This window comes from Schistocerca serialis, chromosome 11 (assembly GCF_023864345.2).
Source record: "Schistocerca serialis cubense isolate TAMUIC-IGC-003099 chromosome 11, iqSchSeri2.2, whole genome shotgun sequence".
Taxonomy (NCBI): domain Eukaryota; kingdom Metazoa; phylum Arthropoda; class Insecta; order Orthoptera; family Acrididae; genus Schistocerca; species Schistocerca serialis.
In genome coordinates this window covers 108,525,427-108,550,108 of record NC_064648.1, presented here as the reverse complement: position 1 = coordinate 108,550,108, position 24,682 = coordinate 108,525,427, and the positions used below count along the sequence as shown (strand labels likewise).

The 24,682-nt window shown below is 46.2% G+C and overlaps 1 protein-coding gene across 1 annotated transcript in view; it reads right to left on the bottom strand.

Moving 5' to 3' along the window:
• Positions 1-24,682, bottom strand: part of LOC126427085 (uncharacterized) — a 104,091-nt gene that overhangs the window by 31,033 nt on the left and 48,376 nt on the right. The window contains exon 4 of the mRNA XM_050089262.1: positions 6,035-6,200. Within this exon, the coding sequence (XP_049945219.1) occupies positions 6,035-6,200 (166 nt within the window). The remainder of the gene's footprint in view (positions 1-6,034; positions 6,201-24,682) is intronic.

Sequence of the window (24,682 nt, the reverse complement as noted above, 5' to 3'; positions counted from 1 at the left end):
TAATTGCCGTGTAGTGTGTGATGTCGCTCCGTCATGTTGAAACCAGGCTTCTTGAACGTTTGCAAAGTTGTTCAATGCAGGTGTAACGAAAGTTCGTAACATCTCCACGAACCGATCGGCGTTGACAGTTATTGTGTTTCGTTGTTCATTTGCGAGACAATACGGTCCGATAATCCCACGTGATAAAACACCACGCCATGCTGTCACTTTAGTAGCGTGTGAAGGGCGCTCATGAACGTCATTAGGATTTGTGTTCTCCCAGTAACGGTAGTTCCGTTTGTTCACATTACTTGTGCCTCATCTGACGTCCACAACTTTTTTTAGAAATTCATCGTCATTGTTTATTTTTGTCATCATTTGTTGACAGAATCCTAATCGTAATCGGAAACCGTGGTCCTTAAATTGTTGCACCATCTGTAGTTTGCACGGATGAAATTTTAAATCAAGATGAAGGATTCTGCGAACACTCTCCCGGGACACTCCAACCGCTGCTGTTTGCTTACGAATTGACGCCGTGGGCCCCGTAAGACAGACTCGCGTTCAACATCAGTGTTCGCTGGAGAACGCACACTTCTTGGTCGTCCTCTTGGTTTCTTTTTGAGGGCAGATCCAGTGTCTTCAAAGTTATTAATCCAACATTTTATCGCGCCTTTCGACGGAACGGCATCATGACATCCTAAATTACAAAAATGTCAAAACTCCCTCTGCGCCGCTACCAAACTATCATTGTTTTTATAAAACATTTTTATGGCTACCGCACGCTGTTGTCCGTTCCACTGACGCACGATTAGTGAAATGGCGAACTGTTTACTTGCTGTCTGTCACGAACCCGCAGTGCTGCCACGTGCGCATGGCTGCCACTCCTCATTTCAAACTTTCTCATTATTCCGTGTCACCCTGTATTTATCTTACTAGCGAGATTCGAACCATCGAACGTACTAACGTGCTGAGAAACCGACGAATTCGTCGAAATAATGAAAAATTGTTTTTAACTGCACTTGGAGGTCTGCTAATTGTGAAAGGTGATATTTCAGAGTTCTTTGTCGTACTGTCTTAGAAAATTTATGTGCGTGCACTGAACTCCACCTGCTACAAGTGTGCACAAAATCGGAATCTGTGAGGACCCCTCGTCAATGTAGAATCCTCCTTTTACCACCAGCATAACTGTGACCTGAATCCACTTTGGCACAAAAAAACTTTTAATAATTATCTGACAGGTCTTTCACTGGAAACTGTCCTCAGAAACATCGATAAATTATTTCTTTGGTATTGTGTAACGTCATCACATGTACAATCAGGGCCTTCCCCGTACTCTCTGACTGCCGAAGGAGTCTGCCACCTCTGCAACAAACCACCTCCGTCGCTCGCTAATGGGCGATCGTTGTTGAAATCCATACGCTGTGTGGAAAGGCCACATCACAGAAGAATTTCAGTGTTCCTACTACAGACCCTGGAAGCAAATGAATCCCTTACGCGACTTGCCGTAAGATCAAACAAATTGTACTATTTTGCGTACATGGGCATGTTACAGCGTGTCATGAAATGATTCCGTAGTATCTATCATTTTATTTCCTCCTGAAAAAAGTTTTTGGGTAGTATTACGTTAGTGAAGCATCTGTATACACGTACGAGGCTAATCCGCAAACTAAGGTTACAAAAATTTTTTGAGGCGCAAAAAATTTAATTTATCATAATAAAATTTAGATGCATTGTAGTACAGGTACTGCATTATTTTTCCAAGCAATCACCATGTATCTCTGTACATTTTGTCATCAGTAGGACGAGTTTTTTGATTCGTGTGTCATAGACGTCTCCCACCGCCTTTTTCAGTCAGTTCTTCACTTCGATTTTCACCTCGTCGTCGTCGGAAAAGTGTTTTCCAATAAGGTTTTTCTTCAATTTATTGACCGGCCGCTGTGACCGAGCGGTTCTAGGCACTTCAGTCTGGAACCGCGCTGCTGCTACGGTCGAAGGTTCGAATCCTACCTCGGGCATGGATGTGTGTGATGTCCTGAGGTTAGTTAAGTTTAAGTAGTTCTAAGTCTAGGGGACTGATGGCCTCAGATGTTAAGTCCCATACTGCTTAGAGCCATTTGGACCATCAATTTAGTGAACATAGTCACTAGGTGTGAGATTGGGGCTGTGAGAGAGTTGACTTAAAACATCCCAACCAAACCAAGTCAACCACTCTTGCGTTGCATGAGCGGTGTACGGACGCGCGCTCTCATGAAGCAGACAGAGTCTCGTTGTCAGCACGTCTGTGTTGTATGGCTCTGCGAAGTTTCTTCATGACCCCACAGTATCTTGCAGCATTTATGGTCCCACCTATTTCCAAAAAATCAACGGGAGAAACTCTTTTCCTGTCCCAAAACACTGACACGATGATTTTCCTTGCTATATCCTGGGTGTGAATTTCTGGGCTATAATATTTCCGTTCGTCTCCCCTATACAGACACTCTATATACTCCTTTTGCCTTTCAGCTTTCCCTTCCTTGCTTAGGACTGGTTTTACATCTGAGCTCTTGATTTTCATACAGTTGCTTCCCTTATCTCAAAAAGTCTTTTTAAATTTCCTGTAGGCAGAATCCATTTTGCCCTAGTGAAACATTCCTACATTTGTCCTCTACCCATTCTTGCTCAGCCATTTAACACTTCCTGTCCAACTCATTTTGAGAGACGTTTGTATTCCCCTTCGCTAGCTTTATTTGCTGCATTTTTATATTTTCTTCTTTCATCAATTGAATTCAATGTCTCTACTATGCCTTGTCTTTCGACCTATTTGACACTCTGCTGCCTTCTCTATTTCATCTCTTATAGCTATCTATTTGTCTTCTACTGTATTCCTTTTCCCTGCTCTACTCAACCGCTGCGTAATGCTTCGTCTAAAACTATCAGCAACCTCTAGTTTTTTCAACTTATCCATGTTCCGTCTCCTTAATTTCCTACCTTTTTTGCAGTTTCTTCAGGTTTAATGCACAGTTCACTAACAATAATTTGTCGTCAGAGTCCAATCTAACCCTGTAAATGTCTTACAGTTTAAAATCTGGTTCCGAAATCCCTTTCTTGCCATTATGTAATCAATCTGAAACCTTCCAGTGTCTCCAGGAGTCTTCCATGTATACGCGCTACTTTGATGATTCTCAAGCAAGGTGTTAGCGATGGCCGCGCGGGGTAGCCGAGCGGTCTTGGGCGCCTTGTCACGGTCCGCGCGGCTCCCCCCGTCGGAGATTCGAGTCCTCCCTCGGGCATGGGTGTGTGTTGTCCTTAGCATAAGTTAGTTTAAGTTAGGTTAAGTAGTGTGTAAGCCTAGGGACCGATGACCTCAGCAGTTTGGTCCCATAAGACCTTACTACAAATTTCCATTGTTACCAATGATTAAATTATCCTATGTGCAAAATTCCACTAGACGGCTTGCTCTTTCATTTCTTTCCGTGAGTCGAAATTAAATTTTTGCTTTTCTTCCTTTTCCTACCACCAAACTGCAGTCTCCCATGACAATTAAATTATCGTTTCCTTTAACTATCTGAATAATTTATTTTATCTCATCATACATTTCTTCAGTCTCTCCATTATCTCCAGAGCTAGTTAGCATATAAACTTGTACAACTATTGTAGGTGTGAACTTAGTGCCTACCTTGGCTACGTTAATGCGTTCACTATGCTGTTTCACGTAGATTACCTGCATTCCTATTTGCTTATTCATTATTACACCCACTCTTGCATTATCCCTTTGTGACTTTGTATTTATAACCCTGCATTCATCTGACAGAAGTCCTGTTTCTCTTGACACCGAGCTTCGGTAAGTCTCAATATACTGAACTTCAAGCTATCCATTTCCGTTTTTAAAACCTCTAACCTACCTGCCCGATTAAGGCATTTAACATTCCAAGATACTATCCGTAGAACGACAGATTTGTTTTCCTTGGTGATGACATACTTCTGAGTAGTTCCAGCATGGAGATCCGAATAGGAAATTCTTTCATCTCCAGATTATGTTACCCAACAAGAACCTATCATAATTTAATTATATAGTAGAGCTACATGCCCCCGGGAAAATTACAGCTGCAGTTTCCCCTTGCTTTAGGCTGCTCGCAGTACCAGGACAGCAATGCCGTCTTGCTTAGCCAAATGAGTCAATCATCCAGACTGACGCCCCTGCAACGACTGAAAAGGGTGCCGCCGCTCTTCAGGAGCCGTATGTTTGTCTGGCTTCTCGACAGGCATCACTCCATTGTTGTTGTACACACAGTACAGCTATGTGTCGCTAAGGCAGACAAGCCACCCAAACCGACGGCAAGTCTGTGGTTCATGGGAAACATCGGAAACTATGAACGAAATTTTCACTCTGCAGCGGAGTGTGCGCTGATATGAAATTTCCTGACAGCTTAAAACTGTGTACCAGACGGAGATTCGAACAAAGGACCTTTGCCTTATGCGGACAAGTGCTCTGCACCTGATATGAAACTTTCTGGCAGATTAAAACTTTGTTGCCAGACTGAGATTAGAGCTCGGGACCTTTGCCTATTGCGGGAAATTGCTCTACCAACCGAGCTAGCAAGCACGATATACGACCAGCCTTTACAGTTTCAATTCTGCCAGTAACTCGTCTCCTAGGTTCCAAACTTCACAGGAGCTCTCCTGCGAACCTTGCAGAGTTAGCACTCCTGAAATAAAGGATATTGCGGAGACATGGCTTAGTCACAGACAGGTGGATGGTTCCAGAATGAAGTATTGACTCTACAGGGGAATATGCGCTCCTCTGAATATTCCTGGCAGACTAAAACTGTATGCCAGACCGAGACTCGGGATCTTTGCCTTTCGTGGGCAAGTGCTCTGCCAGCTAACCTTCCTTCCAAGAGTGCTATTCCTGCATGGTTTCCAATAGAACTTTCGAAGGTAGGAGACGAGATACTGGCCAAACTGAAGCTGTGACGACGGGGTGTGAACTGTGCTTGGGTAGCTTAGCCAGTAGAGCACTTGCCCACGAAAGGACAAAGTCCAGAGTTCGAGTCTCGACCTGATACACAGTTATAACCTGCCAGGAAGTTTCTAACCGGAGCAGACACCTCTGCAGCGTGAAAATTTCTTTCTGAAAACATCCCCCAGGCTATGCCTATGCCATGTCTCTGCAATATAATTTCTTAAGGAGTGCTAGTTTTGCAAGGTTCATAGGAGAAAAATGGTTCAAATGGCTCTATGCACTATGGGAGGTCATCAGTCCCACAGACTTAGAACTACGTAAACCTAACTAACCTAAGGACATCATACACGTCCATGCCCGAGGTAGGATTCGAACCTGCGACCATAGCAGTCGCGTGGTTCCGGACTGAAGGGCCTAGAACCGCTCGGCCACATCGGCCGGCTCGCGGGAGAACGTGTGTGAAATTTGGATGGTAGGAAACGAGATGTTGGCACAATTGAAGCTGTGAGGACGGTGCATGAGTTGTGCTCGGGTAGCTCAGTTGGTAGAGCACTTGCCCACCAGAGGCAAAGGTCCCGAGTTCGAGTCTCGGTCCGGCTCACAGTTTCATTGGAAACTGTGGTTTAATCAACATAAAATTGCAATATTGCTTCAGAACAAATTTGCACGTGCTCTTTACGCTTTTTCTGTAACAATCCAGAAGAATTGTACTTGTTTCCCATTGCCATTACGTGAAGTTTTTTGTTGTCATGTTTTATGTGCTTGGAATGTACGAACATAAATTTGTTTACATCATCAGGTATACCACTCACATAAATGCAGCTGACTGCTGTGTATTACACCGAACTTCAAGGAGGAAACTCTCTCTCCCCAGGAGACAACGCCGAGGCAGGCTTGGCTTTAGCCGGTGGCAGTGACGGGAGGGCACTGTGTGCAGCCGGCTCTTTCTCGCTTCTCGGCTAAATGATTACGACTGAAACTTTTTCTACCCACAGGACTTTTACCTGCTATGTCCACCTCTTCAATGATCGCGAAGCCCTCGGTTGTGGAATTTCATAACTCTACTGAAACAATTACTCGTGATCATGTGTTACTCAAAGATCAAATCCTTACCTTTGAAAAATCCGACTTCGTAGATATCGATGACCAGCTGCACACAAACTTGTCTTTTTCCATCCTTCAGACCCTTCATGTACAATTTATACTTCCCGTAAGGTAAGGCGACGAACTTTTTTAGGGTGATCGGTCGTGTCCAGTACCGATGCATGTAGTAGGTGCCCTGCCAACAGAGGTAGCGATGTAATTACACAATACAGGTTTTGTGACTAAATCAAAACTTCAACTTGTAGGATTATTCTTTGTCGAGGTCTTTACTGAGTATCAGATGTAGCAGTCTCTTCCTGTTTTTTTTTTCCTGCTCCTTTCATAACTTAGACACGCTTATTGCATTTTCGCCGTCATATATTGGCACATGTAAGTTAAGGAAATAACAAAGGATGTTGAAATTCACACTCTAATAGTTAACATAGCAATGAGTGAACATCCTGATACTTCTCAGCAATCAGTGGCGAATGACAAAGACAGGAACAGGAAAGTCGAAATCTCAAGGCATTCGCCTAACAGGAGTGAAATTAAGAAACAGAGTGTAAGACGTCTTGGTCTCCTGACCTTCATTGCTTACATACTCCGCCCTCACAATCATATTCTGCAAATCAAGACGCTTCATTCGAACCCAAACTCGATAAGATAAAGTCAGTCTTGTATGAATTCATGTATATTATATGCAAATAACTAATAAATCGCAAGTGCGCACCGTGGTTGAAATACTCGAGGCTGGCGTACACACTTACATTCCAGACACGACGGCACAGCAGCTTTTAGCTCGAGAGAGGCAAAACCGCACGCCAGGAGGCCGGTCCCAACCCATCTACGTCGGCCGGTGACCGCCTATAGAGCATACAGCGTTTGCCCGAGTGACAGGTGGAACGACCCCGTGTTTGGCTTAAAAGCAAATTCCGCTACACTGTGTGGGAGCGGCCAGCCTACGCATTCTTTACACATAGCACGCAGTTTCAGAGATTTTCGCAGAGAGACAGCAAACGCCAAACGCCGATACTACAGATTTCCGGATTGGTCGCCTTAAACAGAGCGTCATTCTCCCTAGAAGAGCAATGCTGATTGGCAGACGATATTCCTGACGCCTTTAGCTGAAGGAGTAATGGAAGAGACCGAAAGATATACCCCTTCACGTCTGGCGTGGAGAGGGGCCGTTCCGTTGTCGCTCTTGGAGCGAGAACACGTAACGAGAGCGTGCGCGCTCGTACGTGTTCTCAAAGAGCGAGGAACAAGTCTCTCCTCAGTACTTCACTGGGAGAGCACCTCTGTCGAGAGCGAATCGAAGTGTGACTCTATACTGAGTCCTTGCAATTAAGCGTTGTTCACTGTATTGGCCGACACACTTATTGTTCAGTGTAAACGCCTGCGAGCGAATTTTGAGTGGCATCGCGGTGGACTGGTTATCTGACCAGTGTACCACGCCAATAGTTAGACTAGGGGCGAATAGAAGTCCTTGAGTTCATCAAGGCGTAGGGAGAGTTTGATTGGCGAAGGTCAATCCAGACAGAACGAGAGTTATCTTATTTGTCAGCAGCGAGTGGCGCAGACGGCAGTCATCGCAGCTTATAGTATTGTGCACTACAGCTCTTGCGAGCCCCATATTTCCTCCACAACAGTACACTTCACAGCATTTCACACACGACAGCCTCGACCGTACCTAGCAACTTTCTAAAGGATAATTATTGAAGTTGAGTATCTCCTCCATGTCCGAACAACATCCCTTTGGTTCACTCAGAGACTCCTGGATACTTCCCTTGTTGAGAGCCCTTCCTAGCACAAAGAGACAAAGTGGACGCGATCGAACCGTGGTATCTAGGCATGGTTGAACTACAGACAACACGAGCCATGTACGTCCTTCCTGGTGGAATGACCGGAACTGATCGGGTGTTGGACCCCAACCGTCTAATAGGTGCTGCTCGTGCATGATTATTTACATTTTTGGGCAGGTTTTGTGACATCTCTGAACACTCAAAGGGACTGTGTCTGTGGTACAATATCCATAATCAGTGACTGTCTTCAGGAGTTCTGGGAACCGGGGTGATGCAAAACTTTTTTTTGCTGTGTGTAAATGGATACTTAAATATGGAGCTCTAAAACCGGCAGTATATTTACAATGTGAAGCAGATACTTTTATGAGCCGATAGGTTGATATTTTATCAGTCTGTTTATCGAATATCTATATGTTGATGCCATTTAAATATCGATATATCGGATACTCGATACTTTTAAAAATATCAACAGTTCTATCAGAAAGAGCAGGTGGCTGTTTCTCGAGGAGGTCCTGGCTATACTTCAGTCTTCCGTGAAGACGTATCCGTGTCCACAGGACTGCATGCATTCGTTCCTGGTGTAACGAAGGCTTACAAACCCTACTGCACGTCATCCGTTAAATCACTCAGTCTTAAGGCCAGGTTCTCATTCAAAATGGTCGAAAAATCGATTTTTTGTTGCATTTTTGAAAGATATTTGCGTCAGGAATATTGATATACGGTCTTGGAATTGCAGACTAAACATAAGTAACGAAAACACTTTTTTTATCTAATTTTGACTAAAATTGGCCAAAAGATAATATTCGGTAAGCCATAATGGATTATCCATTTTGAATTTTGAAAATCTAACTTCAGATTTGTGTTCAGCGACATGAAAAGTGTATAATGGCATATAGTTTTTACGCAAATTCAGCTAATAATTAATATAAAAGTTCGTCGTAAACTTTAGTCATGGTTTTCCTCGAGAAACGATTTTTCAAAACTGCATGCAGCATAATATAAAAACGGTTCAACCTATTAGCTTCTAACTTTGACTCCCGAAAAGCAATAACTACTTTTTGTAAAGCCATAAAGAGTAAAACAAAAAATCCAACACAGAGTTCGATTTAGCATCATATCGTTAAATTTATTTTCATTGTAGTTAGGTACAAGCTCCCATAAATTTAGTGTAGTATCTACTGATGTTATCAATTTTTGATTTGAGATAACTTCTAGAGGCTACACTCTACGCAGCAGGTGTACTTCAAACTCGTAGGTTCTCGATCAGACCTCGATTATGGGCTCCATTTTCTTCTTGTTTGTATCGAAAATCTGAAATATAGTTGAACGTATGTCTTTTCATTGTCTCAAAAAAATTTCGAAACTTTGCATACTTTTTGTTCATTTGAATGAGAACTTGGACGTAATTTCCAATGAAATATGGACTCTCATTCTCTGCAAATCAAGGACAACATCAAGACTGCGTGCCTTGTGACGCCGTAGCAGTGTCGTATCTGTTGCGGAAGGGGCATCTGACTTTCTGTCACTGTGGCTCTTGTGTGCGTGGGGTTGCTATTGTGTTATTCTGCGCAACAGATTAATCTGAGATGTACCCTTTACCCTGTGGCTACTCCAAGATGCAATTTACACCCCCACACTGCCACAGAAGTCAGACAGACGCTCCTAAAGAGAAATGCCTGAAAAACTTTCAGCAATAAATATCTTCTGGAGTCCTCCGCTGTAAGGAAATGGCACAAAAATTTACAAAATTTCTTACGTAGCTAGTCGGATATTTGGGTACTGGAGTAGTGCTAGTTAGTGTAAGGTAAACATGAAACTAACGAAAATTATTATTTATTTTGCAAAAATTCTGAGAAATCACAATGGCACTTTTAGTTACGAACTGAACTACTGCAGTGGATGACCACTACCTACGCATTATAGCTCGGAGGAACCCTGACGGCAACGCCACCATGTTGAATAATGCTTTTCGTGCAGCCACAGGACGTCGTGTTACAACTGAAACTGTGCGCAACTTCACTCCCGACGTCCATGGCGTGGTCCATCTTTGCAACCACGACACGATTATAGTTGGTGGAGACTTTAATTTACACTCGATATGTTGGCGAAAATATATGTTTAATTTCGGAGGTACGCATAAAATATCATCCTAAATCGTTCTAAACGCATTCTCTGAAAATTATTTCGACCAATTAGTTCATGAGCCCATGCGAATAGTAAACGGTTGTGAAGACACACTTGACCTCTCAGGAACAAATAATCCTGAGTTAATAACGAGCATCAAAACCGATACACGGATTAGTGAACACAGGGTTGTAGTACCGAGACTGAATAGTGTAATCCCCAAATCCTCAAAAAATAAACGAAAGATATACCTATTCAAAAAGGCAGATAAAAATTCACTTGACGTCTTCCTGATAGACAATCTCCACTCATTCCTAATTAATAAAATAAGAGTACATCAGATGTGGCTTGAAATCAAAGAAATAGTATTGGCAGCAGTTGACAGATTTATTCCAAATATATTAACAAACGACGCAGCTGATGCTCCTTGGTACACAAAACGAGTTAGAACACTTTTGCAGAAACAACGAAACAGACGTGCCAAATTTAAACAGACGCAAAATTTCCAAGATTGGCGATCTTTTACAGAAGCTCGAAATTTAGCGCGGACTTCAATGCGAGACGCTTATAACAGTTTGAGCCGTGGCAAAAGTTGCTGTTTTGAAGAGCGCCCCGCAGCGCGTTGTGTGGAGCAGTCGCCCTCCGTTTCTGGCGGTGGCGCCGCTGTGGCAGTCGCAGCTTTGGTGTCTCCCTCTGGTGGGAAAGGGGAAAGGCTGCCTGTTCACGTGCATGTAAGTGGCGCTGTCAGCTCGCCAGTGGGTCAGTCTGGGTCAGTCTCTCGTCCCCTGCTTGCTCCTCAGCCTCTCGTCCGCATTTGTTAGGCAGTTAGTGTGTGTCTGTCGTTCGGAGCTGCCTCTGTCATGTTTCTCGGATTCGGTGTGTGAACGAATTTAATGCTAACGGCCTAAATCCTTAAATATGTTTTTATCTTGCCTATCATCTGGAGAGGCGGTATATGTGTACTGTAGAGCATGTTTGGCCAACCTTGCATAATTTTATGTTTGATTGCATTTCATGGGCTTTTATTTAAATGGCCATTTTAGTAAATAAACTTGCCACTCTTCCATCATAAGACTTTCTTAGAAGTTAAAATCAAGTTGCACCTTCAGTGGCACGTTTATCTTTTAATTTTAGTCTTTTCTACCATTTCCATCCCTCCTATGGAGTGCATAGTTTGTGTGCTTGTGTGAATTGTTAAATCTTTTACTTTACGGTAATCTGGTGTGTTGCAGATTTGCACCAGTGCAGTCTTTCAGAGGCTGTTGTGAGCGGTCGTAACTACGGCCGCGTCAAAAGGGAGCGGCAAGGTTCTCAGCCCGAAAGCTCATACACTCAAAAATTTATTTCTTTCTGCCTCTGAATAAATTGTAACTTGATGTTTCGAGGGTGCTTTCTGCTTATAATTTTAAATCTGTTTCTAAAAAAAAGGCTTTTAGGAATAAAATTCCCATTTGTTGAAAGCAATTTATTTTGATTTCATAAGTTACTCCCTGGCAACTACTTCCACGCTCACACAGTGTGACTAAATGTGTTAATGTTCTTGATGAATCGCTAGTAAATAAAGTAAATTTTTAAGAATATTCTTTGAAATTAAATCCACAGTTCACAGTTTCCACAACGAAACTTTGTCTCGAAAACTGGGAGAAAACCCAAAGAGATTCTGGTCGTATGTGAAGTATGTTAGTGGCAAGAAACAATCAATGCCTTCTCTGCGCGATAACTATCGAAGACAGTGCTGCCAAAGCACAGCCTTCCGAAGCCCCTTCACAAAAGAAGACGAAGTAAATATTCCAGAATTCGAATCAAGAGCAACTATCAACATGAGTAGTGTAGAAGTAAATATCCTCAGAGTAGTGAAGCAACTGAAATCACTTAATAAAAGCAAGTCTTCTGCACCAGACTGGAAACCAGTTAGGTTGGTTTCTGAGTATGCTGATGGATTAGCTCCATACTTAACAATCGCATATCCGCTCGACGAAAGATCCGTATTAAAAGACTGGAAACTTGCACAAGTCACACCAATATTCAAGGAAGGTACTAGCAGTAATCCACTAAACTAAACATCTATACGCAGCAGGATTTCTGGAACATATATTGTGTTTGAAAATTATGAATTACCTCGAAGAAAACTATCTATTGACACACACTCAACATGGGTTTAGAAAACAAAATGGATCTAAGCACTGTGGGACTTAACATCTGAGGTCATCAGTCCCCTATACTTAGAACTGCTTAAACCTGACCAACCTAAGGACGTCACACGCATCCTTGCCTGAGGCAGAATTCGAACCTGCGACCCCAGCAGCAGCGTGGTTCAGGACTGAAGCGCCTAGAACCGCTCGGCTAGGGCGGCTGGCTTAGAAATCATCGTTCCTGTCAAACACAACTAGCTCTTTATTCACGTGAAGTGTTGAGTGCTATTGACAAGGGATTTCAGATCGATTCCGTATTTCAGGATTTCCGGAAGGCTTTTGACCCTGTACCACACAAGCGGCTTGTAGTGAAATTGCGTGCTTATGGAATATCGTCTCACTTAAGTGATTGGATTTGTGATTTCCTGTCAGAGAGGTCACAGTTCGTAGTAACTGACGGAAAGTCATCGAGTAAAACAGAAGTGGTTTCTGACGTTCCCCAAGGTAGTGTTATAGGCCCTTTGCTGTTCCTTATCTATGTAAACGATTTGGGAGACAATCGAAGTACCCGTCTTAGGTTGTTTGCAGATGACGCTGTCGTTTATCGAATAATAGAGTCATCAGAAGATCAAAACAAACTGCAAAACGATTTAGAAGAGATATTTGGTTCAAATGGCTCTGAGCACTATGGGACTTAACATCTGTGGTCATCAATCCCCTAGAACTTAGAACTACTTAAACCTAACTAACCTAAGGACATCACACACATCCATGCCCGAGGCAGGATTCGAACCTGCGGTCACGCGGTTCCAGATATCTGAATGGTGCGAAAAGTGGCAGTTGACCCTAAACAGCGAAAAGTGTGAGGTCATCCACATGAGTGCTAAAAGGAATTCGTTAAACTTTGGTACACGATAAATCAGACTAATCTAATATTTGTAAATTCAACTAAGTACCTAGGAATTTCAATTACGAACAAATTGGAAAGAACGCATAGAAAATGTTGTGGGGAAGGCTAACCAAAGAGTACATATTATTGGCAGGAAAATGTAACAGACCTAGTAAGGAGACTGCCTACACTACACTTGTCCGTCCTCTCATAAAATACTGCTGCACGGTGTGGGACCCGTACCAGATAGGACTGACGCAGTACATCGAAAAAGCTCAAAGTAGGGTAGCAAGTTTTGTATTATCGCGAATTATGGGAGAGAGTGTCACAGAAATGATACAGGATTTGGGCTGCACATCATTAAAAGAAGGCGTTTTTCGTTGCGACGGAATCTTCTCACAAAATTCCAATCACCAACTTGTAATAATAGAGAATTGTGAAGGTGGTTCCATGAAACCTCTGCCATGCACTTAAATGTGATTTGCAGAGTATCCATGTAGATGTAGATGTAGATGCAGCGTGGTACAGATGGGCCCAACAACATGCCGAATGGGTCGCTCAGGACTGCGTCACGTTCTCTTCACTGATAAGTGTCGCATAAACGTTCAACCAGACAATCGCCAGAGACGTGTTTGGAGGCAGCCCAGTCAGGCTGAATGCCTTAGACACACCAGCGAGTGCAGCAAGGTGGAGGTTCCCTGCTGTTTTTAGGCGGCATTATGTGGGGCCAACGTACGCCGCTGGTGATCATGGAAGGCGCCGTAACGGCTGTACGATATGTGAATGCCATCCTCCGACCGTTAGTGCAACCATATCAGCAGCATGTTCCTGAAACCCAACAAACTGCCATCTGCTGTCTCCTCCTACCGTCCCGTCAGCCTTACCTCGGTCTTCAGCAAGGTCCTGGAATCCATCCTTACCCGACACATCCACCAACATCTTCGCCAGCACCGCCTCCTTCCCACTACCCATTGTGGCTTTCGACCGTCCTTCTCTGCCGATGACCTTCTCCTTCACCTCACTCATCTCCTCTCCGAACTGCTCAACTCCCGCCAGTCCACCATCTTCCTCTCCCTCGACCTTGAGCGTGCTTACGACCGTGTATGGCATTCTGGTCTCCTCTTCAAGTTCCAAACATTCACTCTTCCTGTCAACAATGTCCGTCTGATTGGGTCCTTTCTTTCCCAACGTCCTTCCTATGTCAGCATCCATAACACAGATTCCTGCACCTTCCACCCTTCCGCCGGTATGCCCCAAGGTTCCGTCCTCTCCCCTCTTCTCTACCATCTGTATACGGCAGACATGCCACTGCCTCCACCCCTTGTCCACCTTCTCAAGTACGCCAATGACACCACCTGCCTTGCCCTCGCCCCCACCCTGCACCGCTCCCAACACCTTCTCCAATCCCATCTTGACCGGTTCACCATTTAGTGCAACCAGTGGTTGCTCAAGGTCAATCCTTCCAAGAAGCAGGCAATCATTGTAGGCAAAGCTACCCCTTCCTTCTGTCTCCTCGACTTCTATATCACCATTTCTGGCTGTCCTATCACCCTCACCCCCACCCTCAAGTACCTTGTCGTCACCCTTGATCATCGCCTCTCATGGACCCCCATCTCTGGACAATCCAAGCTGAGGCACGCTACCGCCTCCGTCTCCTCAAGCTCCTTTCTGGCCGCACGTGGGGTCTGGCCCCCTGCACCATCCTCCACACCTAGAAATCCTTCATCTGCCCTATCCTCTGCTACGCCCCTCCAACCTTTTAGAGATCCCTTCAAATCCTAGAACGCCATGCGCTCTGCCTCGCCCATCGCATCCATCTCCCCTCCCCCATGCGGATCTTGTATGACCTTATTCCGTTCCCGCACTTCCTCCTTTTCCTCTAACCGATACGGATCCTCTACACCTCTCGTAAACTTGATCCCCCTCACCTCCTCGTCTCTGCCATCCTTCCCCACCCCCGTCCACTGCTGTGCCTGTATTCCCACATCCCACCTGCTCTCTATCTCTCCACTCTCCATACCTTCGCCCAGGGTGGCTTCCCTCAGCTCCCCCTCCCTGGTGATGCCCTCATTCCCTGCATCTAACCCTCCTACCAACTTTGATCCTCCCCTTCCACACCCTATTTTCCTGAGGGCACCCTATCTCCCTTCCTCCCTTCCTGCCCCCTCCTCTCCCTGGGCTTCCCCTACCCCTACCTTGTTTCCCCCCCTCCCATCTCCTCTGCCACTAGCATCTCCACCCTCCCCTCTCCCTCCTCCCCCACCTTTTCCCCTTTTGGCAGGTCCCCGGACTCGTACACGTCAAGTGAACATTCGCGCGTCGGACAGCGTCGCCAGTGTTTTGTGTGTACCATCGTGTTAGTGACTCAGTGTTTCGTCATTTGTGCTCCTTCATTCACGCGCGCCGCTTCTGTCGTCTCTGTTAGTGCCAGAGTGCAACACTTGTGACCGACTTCATGTATTTTTAAATTTGTGTGTCTACTGGTGTCTATGCACCGTGTTGTTTCGTTTTTCGATGTATCCACTTGTAATAAATGTATTATCTATGGCCGAAGAGCGACGTAGTATTGCCGCGGCCGGCCTACCTTTGCATAAGGTGTCAAAATAACAATAAGGGGAAAAAAAGGAAAAGCCTGTGTCGTTCAGAAGTACGATGCAACGTTCCTTAGTCACGCAAGAGTGCTCGTCCCTAAGAACATCGCGTCCTACTTCTGAACTATACGGGCACTGCAATATCATTCTTTTCCAATGGCCGTTCTGTCATCACAGCCTAGTGAGGGTTCAGGGAATGGTTTAATATCTCGCCTGCAGGTTGCGTTCCTGATCGAAAAGCGATTGTTGTGTGGGCGTACTTGTTTGTGGATACAGGGAAAGAAAGCAGGATCTTCAAGAACTGGCGATTTTCAACTCCCCCAGGCTACGCGCACGGAAACGTGCAGCTGCTCCTGCTGTTCCTGATCGCACAGCGAGGCGAAATCTCCACGAGGGCTTAAAAACTCTTGCATACACACTGAGACTAGTCTACACACTCACTACACACATTGTCGCTTCACAGAAAACCACTTGTGAAGCCTTGATCTAAAACTTGCCTCGTGACAGCCTCGTCTTCTCCAGCGTCGAGGCACATTTTCGTTTCCCTGGATGCGTGAATAAACAACACACGCCATACTGGAGTGGCACGAAAACCGAAGAACTTAATGAGGAGCCCATGCCTACGGAGCGTGTGACTGGTGGGCATTATCAAAAACTGACATTATTGGCCCATGGTTTTTCGTAGAGAATGGTAGGGCAGTTACGGTCTCTTTTGAGCGTAATGACCAGATGATTCAGACAGCTACTCTTCCAGAGCTTAAAGAAATGTGTGTTGGGGATGTCTGATTCCAGCGAGAAGGCGCCACAGGTCACACAGAACGGACGTCAGTGACAATCGTTCGCGAACATTTCCCCGACCATTTCACGTCTTTGAAGGGCGATCTGCAGTCGCCAGCACGCTGGCCACGATTAGCCCGCTGCGACTTGGGGCTGTCTTATGGGGCTATCTGAAACCCTTGGTGTACACCAATCGGCCACAGACCCTGTGTAAGCTGCAGAACCATATTCGTGCTGCTAATGCCAACATATAGAATTGCTGGATGCTGAAACGAAACTTCGATTTCGACTCTCCAGATGCACTGAGGAGGGCGGAGGCCACCTTCAGGATAAAAAAAGAAATGTAAAGAAAAGAGAATTAAACTGACATCTTCAATACTTTCTGCTTCGTGATTTTTTTACGTCATCTTAGTGGGACGGCCTGTAGGTCCACTTAGCACCACTCTAATGCTCGACGTCAGAGCCTGCATCTTGCTTCATCACTAACGTCGCTATCATCCACGTACTGCTTCTCATGGAGTGTATCCATTATTGGACCAAACAGGTGGAAGATGGCGAGATCCAGGCTGCAGGGTGGACGAGCAAGAACAGTCCAATGAAGTTTTGGGAGCTCCTCTCTGGTACGCTGACTAGAGTGACACTTTGCTTGCCATGGAGATGGAGAATTTCGTTTGAATTTTTGTTGTGACGACACTCTGCAGGAGCCACAAACGAGTGCGGCCGGCTGCCATGTGGGATATCGGACAGGGCTGCGTGACCTTTTTGCAATGATGACTGGCGCCTCGCCCAACGACTCATCGTCCTTTTGTTCAACGCCAGTTCTCCGTAGACATTCGGCAAGTGCCTACGAATATTTGCGGTGCTCTGGTTTGCCACCAAAAGAAACTCAATGACAGCTCTGCTCTTGCACACGCCGTTTTGAATGTTACATAAACTGCTACCACCCACCGAAACTTCATGAAACCGTAGGGACTGAAGAGGGAATATTCCGCGACAAATTCTGCAATTTTCCAATCGAAACTGACCGTAAAAAATAGAATCCATTACTTACTGAACGCCCCTCGTATAAGCTGTCTTTCCAGTTGAAGTAATCAGTGACTCTCATACGATCTTCTTGAATTTATTTACGCTCCTTGCCATTATTAAACTGATAGCGTTCATTTAACGAATCTATTTAACAAGCCAGGTGGTCATGTACTGCACGAGCTACACACTAGTGCGTACTCCCCCAGCATCATTTTGCCCTCAGCAAACGTGTTGGTTCGCTGAGAGTTGCCTGCGCGATCGACACTCATTTATTGAGCACAAAATAATTACTAGCAGGGATTTTGTACGAATCTTTCAGGTTGTAGGAGGTAAGTTTACATCAGGATATTCGCAGCAGGTTATCGTCACTGAGTTTTCTGTTACTGTTATTCTATTATTCAATATTCTCAGTCTTAGCGTGGAAAAGTACTGAAGTCAGTCGCAAGCCAGACATGTTCCCAACACATGCGTCGTCTGTGAGATGAGGTATTCAAGCACTTCGTAAATCAAATGATGGATTCACTGATGGGAAACTATATTATTAAAGTATACCTAAACACCCGTTTGAATAACTGTTGTGCAACGTAAGGAGGGCCGTATCTACGGGGGGGATGTGGGAAGGAGTGGGGGGGGGGGGGGAGCGAAGTGGGGTATTTGCCCAGGGCGGCAATTTCAAGGGGCGCCAAATTCATATTATTTGAGAAAAAACCTTGTTTACAAAGCGGCAGCCCACGTATCGATTATTCACATGATTTTGAAACATATCCCTATTGATTTTCGAACATTCTAAGTTCATTTCTGAACGTATCATAAGGTGACTCAACGCGTGCATACAGTACGTGATGTCTCTGCCAGGGGAATCCCCGTCGCATCCAGAAGTTAATAACTTTCTCACAGACAAAGGGGGATGGGGCTGTATGAGCCGATCCCAATAAATGAGAACGGGTGAATACCAATCGCTGTTTTTTTATGTGGTTGATTAGGTGTACGAATGATAAGCCTTATTGTAACATTTAGCGAAGTCCATAGATTCAGACAACCAGAGTGGAAATAAGCGACTAACAGCAACATAGGTAATGAAACTTACATATTACTTCCCCGATGTATCCAAGAAAACAAAATTCTGAGAGGAAATTTTTGTTAGATTGCTACACTGCTAACGGCCAGCGGTTCAGTCTCCGGTTAGCAGCAGCTTAATTCTGTTCTCGGAATAGCGCGGAAAATGCCTTTTACGAACATGTAAAAAACGCCTAACCGGAGAATGGACGCGGGATAACTAAACAAGATACCGGCTGGGTTAGTGAACTGGAGAACAATTTTTTAAAATGGCAGGAATAGTTACAGAATTAGCGATGATAAGATTGCTTGTTACAACGAGTAAGGAGAAAAAACGAGAACATCACACAAATTATATGGAAGAATACGACGATCTCAAATTTATACAAAAATTTCGTTTTACTACTACTTCTCGATCTCATGCTTGAGAAATTGGAGCTTATGAACGAAAAGTGAAACTCCTAACATAAAATTTTTGCTTGTAGTAAACCTAATAGGCATTTGATATTCGTACTTTGTGAGTTATATTCTGTCGTGATATTTATATAAATAAGGTAGATAAACATAACCATTTGTTCCAAAACAGTCTCGCCTATTTGGCGTGTGTTACAATTGCTGCAATATTAAAAAGACGTATTTCGTTTTATCTAGCAGACACTGACAAAATAGACGTAATCAAATCGAGAAACCCCGCCAATCTTGGTTACTACTCGTATTAACAGCTTTTTCAGTATTAGGCAACACCATTTTAATTTTTCATGTAGCAAAACGTTTCACGAACTTTGATGACGTAATACACATATAAAAAAAAGTTTTGCATCACCCTGGTTTCCAGAACTCCTGAAGATAGACGTTGACTGTGGATATTGTATCACAGACACAGTCCCTCTGACTGTTCACAGATGTCACTAAACCCTCCCAAAGATGTAAACAGCCATGCATGAGCAACGCCTTTAGACGGAAGGGGTCCGATAGCCGATAAGTTACAGCCATTCCACCAGGAAGGAGGTAAACGGCTCGTGTTGTCTGTAGTTCAGCCATGCCCAGACGGCCAGTACCGCGGTTAGATCGCGTCCGCATTGTTACTTTGTGCCAGGAAGGCAAGTGTCCAGGCGTCTCGGAGTGAACTAAAGCGATGTTGTTCGGACATGGAGGATGTACAGACGAACTGTCGATGACATGCCTCGCTCAGGCCGCCCAAGGGCTACTAGTGCAGTGGATGACTTCTACTTACGGATTATGGCTCGGAGGAAAGCAACACCACCATGTTGAATAATGCCCTTCGTAAAGCCACAGGACGTCGTGTTACGACTCAAACTGTGCGCAACAGGCTGCATGATGCGCAACTTCACTCCCGACGTCCATGGCGAGGTCCATCTTTGCAACCACAACACCATGCAGCGCAATACAGATGGGCCCAACAACATGCCGAATGGACCGCTCAGGATTGACATCATGCTCTCTTCACCGATGGGTGTCGCATACGCATTCAACCAGACAATCGTCGGAGACGAGTTTGGAGGCAACCCGGTAAGGCTGAATGCTTTAGACACACTGTCCGGCGAGTGCAGCAAGGTGGAGGTTCCCTGCTGTTTTGGCGTGGCATTATGTGGGGCCGACGTACGCCGCTGGTGGTCATGGAATGCGCCCTAACGGCTGTACAATACTTGAATGCCGTTCTCCGAGCGATAGCACAACCAGATCCGTAGCATATTGGCGAGGCATTCGTCTTCATGGTCGTCAATTCGCCCCCCGTCGTGCACATCTTGTGAATGACTTCCTTCACGATAACGACATCGTGCGACTAGAGTGGCCAGACATGAACGCTATCGCACGTGCCTTGGATAGAGTGAGAAGTGCTGTTTATGAACGAATAGACACACCAACCACTCTGAGGGATTTACGCCGAATCACCGTTGAGGAGTGGGGCAATCTGGACCAACATTGCCTTCATAAACTTGTGGATAGTGTGCCACGAAGAATACAGGAATGCATCATTGCAAGAGGATATGTGCGGCATAGTAAAAATTGCTGTTTTGAAAAGCGCCACAGCGCGTAGTGTAAAGCAGCCGCCCTCTATTGCTGGCGGTGGCGCCGCTGTGACAATCGCAGCTTTGGTGTCTCCCTCTGGTGGGAAACGGGAAAGGTTGCCTGTTCACATGCATTTAAGGGGCGCTATGAGCTCGGAAGGGAGACCCCTCCACCATCCTCCACACCTATAAGTCCCTCATCCGCCCTATCCTTTGTTGTGCCCATCCAGCTTGGATCTCCGCCCCCCCCCTACCTTTTATAAATCCCTCTCCGCCTCGCCTATCGCATCCGTCTCCCCTCCCCCACGCGGATCCTGTACGATCTCATCCCCTTCCCCCACCTTCTCCTCTTCCTTGAAAGGATACGGATCTTGTACTCCTCCCGCAAACTCGATCCTCCTCACCTGCTCGTCTCCCCGCTCCTCTCCCACCCCCGCCCGCTGCCGCGCCTGTATTCCCATGTCCCACCCAGTCTCCATCTCTCCACCCTCCTTACCCTCTCCTGAGGTGGCTTCCACCAGCTCTCCCTCCCTGATGATGTCCTCCTCCCCTCCATCTACCCCTCCTACCAACTTTTATCCTCCCTCCCTCTTCCTGTATCTGTTCCTTTGGGCACCCTCCATCCCCCCTCCTCACCACTTCTCCCCCGGGCCTCCCCTCCCCTGTCCTTCTACTCCTCCTCCCCTCTCCTCAGCCATTGGCATCTCTGTTCTCCCCTCTTCACCCTCTCCACCCACCCTCACCCTGCTTCCCCTCTTGGCAGGTCCCTGGACTCGCACACGCTACGTGGCCTTTCGCGCGCCAGAGATCTTCGCCATCTGTGTCTCGTGTGTGTGACGTCGTTTAGTGTTTCTAGTGTCCGCCGTCACGCTTCTCCGTTCACTTGTGCCATCGGATTCATCAGTGTTCTGTGCGCCGTGTCCACATGTTTTCAGTGTCTTTCTAGTCGAGTGTGAACGGCTCCGTGTTTTTTGTGTGACTGTGACCACTATTTTTTGCCCGTCACTATGTTCATTTTGTTTCTCCATTTTTTTGTACTGTGATTGTCAACTCTCTGGCTGAAGAGCGGCGTAGCATGCCGCTGACAGCCTACCTGTTTGCTCAGGTGTTCAAATAACACTAAAGTAAAAAAAAAAAAAAAAAGAACTCGGAAGGGAGTCAGTCAGTCAGTCTGAGGCAGTTGGTGAGCCAGGGCAGTCTGTCAGTGTGGGCGAGTCTGGTCAGACAAGTTAGTCTGGGCCCGTCTCTCGTCCGCATTGGTGAGGGGGTCAGTGTCTGTCTGTCGTCCGGAGTGCCAGTATGTGTCAGGCCGCCAGCGTGCTCGAGTTTGTTCAGGTAATGGGAATTGGCGATTGGATCGATCGGTTGGTCGATCGCGCACTGAGACACGAGGTGACTACTGGTCCGCCTTGAGCGTCGGCGCATGTGAGGTCGCCACGTGAGTCGAGTGGTCCGCTGCGTGTAGCGAGGGGTAGTGGCTTCGGGGCAGACACGAGAGCGACAGGAGTCAACCCACGACGTCGGTCTGGCCGGGGCGAGCTGCGACGCCGTGAGACGGGAGATCGGCGCGCCTTCCTGCGTCCGTTGAAGCGGCTGGCAGTGGCGGCAGGTCTTGGCCAGAAATCGCACTTATTAGAAGTTAAGTGATTGGTGATATGTTGTTTCAGTTACTTGTTAAATTCTACTTGGGTTCTTGGTCAGTCTCTCGTCCCCAGCTCGCTCGTCTGTCTCTCGTCCGCATTTGTTAGGCAGTTAGAGTCTGTCTGTCTGACTGTCGGTCTGCCGTACGTTAATAGCTGCCTGTGTCATATTTGTCGGATTCGGTGTTAACGAATTTATTGCTTAAAGGCCGAATTCTTGAAATATGTTTTTATCTTGCCTATCATATTGCGAGGTGGTGTAAGTGTAATGTAGAGCATGTTGTACATTTTATGTAGTTCTGCATTTTATGGGTTTGATTTAAATAGTCATTTTAGGTTATGCTATTTCCATCCCCCTTACGGAGTGCATAGTTTACGTGTTTGTGTGAATTGTTAAAAAATTTTTGTTTAAAGTAATCTGGTGTGTTGCAGATCTGCACCAGTGTACTCTTTCAGAGGTTGTTGTGAGCGGTCATGACTACGGCTGTGTTGAAAGGGAGCAGCCAAGCTTCTCAGCCCGAAGGCTCATACTGTTAATATTGTTCTTTCTGCCTCTCAATAAAATTGTAACTTGATATTGCGAAGGTGCTTTCTGATTATAACTTTAAATCTGTTTTGAAAAAAGCTTTTAGGAATAAAATTCACATTTATTAAAAGTAATTTCATTTTTCATCAGTTACTTCCTGGCAACTACTTCCACGCTCACCTAGTGTGACTAAATGTGTTAATGTTCTTGATGAATCGCTAGTAAATAAAGTAAATTCTATAAGAAAATATTTTGAAAGTTAAATTTTACGGTTCATTGCTGTTAGCAGAGCGTGGTTACGATCCACGGACCTCTGGGTTATGGGCCCAGGACGCTTCCACAGCATGCATCAATGCAAGTGGACATGCTGGTCGGTATTACAGATATCGGTGTGTACAGCAATCGAGACCACCACCTCTGAAGGTCTCGCTGTATGGTGATGCAATGTATGGTTTTCATGAGCAATAAAAACGACGGGAATGATGTTTACGATGATTTGTATTCCAATTTTCTGTACAGGTTCCGGAACTCTGCGAACCGAGGTGATGCAATTTTTCTTTATATACACTCCTGGAAATGGAAAAAAGAACACATTGACACCGGTGTGTCAGACCCACCATACTTGCTCCGGACACTGCAAGAGGGCTGTACTAGCAATGATCACACACACGGCACAGCGGACACACCAGGAACCGCGCTGTTGGCCGTCGAATGGCGCTAGCTGCGCAGCATTTGTGCACCGCCGCCGTCAGTGTCAGCCAGTTTGCCGTGGCATACGGAGCTCCATCGCAGTCTTTAACACTGGTAGCATGCCGCGACAGCGTGGACGTGAACCGTATGTGCAGTTGACGGACTTTGAGCGAGGGCGTATAGTGGGCATGCGGGAGGCCGGGTGGACGTACCGCCGAATTGCTCAACACGTGGGGCGTGAGGTCTCCACAGTACATCGATGTTGTCGCCAGTGGTCGGCGGAAGGTGCACGTGCCCGTCGACCTGGGACCGGACCGCAGCGACGCACGGATGCACGCCAAGACCGTAGGATCCTACGCAGTGCCGTAGGGGACCGCACCGCCACTTCCCAGCAAATTAGGGACACTGTTGCTCCTGGGGTATCGGCGAGGACCATTCGCAACCGTCTCCATGAAGCTGGGCTACGGTCCCGCACACCGTTAGGCCGTCTTCCGCTCACGCCCCAACATCGTGCAGCCCGCCTCCAGTGGTGTCGCGACAGGCGTGCATGGAGGGACGAATGGAGACGTGTCGTCTTCAGCGATGAGAGTCGCTTCTGCCTTGGTGCCAATGATGGTCGTATGCGTGTTTGGCGCCGTGCAGGTGAGCGCCACAATCAGGACTGCATACGACCGAGGCACACAGGGCCAACACCCGGCATCATGGTGTGGGGAGCGATCTCCTACACTGGCCGTACACCACTGGTGATCGTCGAGGGGACACTGAATAGTGCACGGTACATCCAAACCGTCATCGAACCCATCGTTCTACCATTCCTAGACCGGCAAGGGAACTTGCTGTTCCAACAGGACAATGCACGTCCGCATGTATCCCGTGCCACCCAACGTGCTCTAGAAGGTGTAAGTCAACTACCCTGGCCAGCAAGATCTCCGGATCTGTCCCCCATTGAGCATGTTTGGGACTGGATGAAGCGTCGTCTCACGCGGTCTGCACGTCCAGCACGAACGCTGGTCCAACTGAGGCGCCAGGTGGAAATGGCATGGCAAGCCGTTCCACAGGACTACATCCAGCATCTCTACGATCGTCTCCATGGGAGAATAGCAGCCTGCATTGCTGCGAAAGGTGGATATACACTGTACTAGTGCCGACATTGTGCATGCTCTGTTGCCTGTGTCTATGTGCCTGTGGTTCTGTCAGTGTGATCATGTGATGTATCTGACCCCAGGAATGTGTCAATAAAGTTTCCCCTTCCTGGGACAATGAATTCACGGTGTTCTTATTTCAATTTCCAGGAGTGTATGAGTGGATTCTTTCTCAGAAAGGAAAGCACGCCGTGAAAGCTGTAGCGAGATAAGAGAGAGAAATGCTGGGACCTAAGGATTGATGAAATGTGTA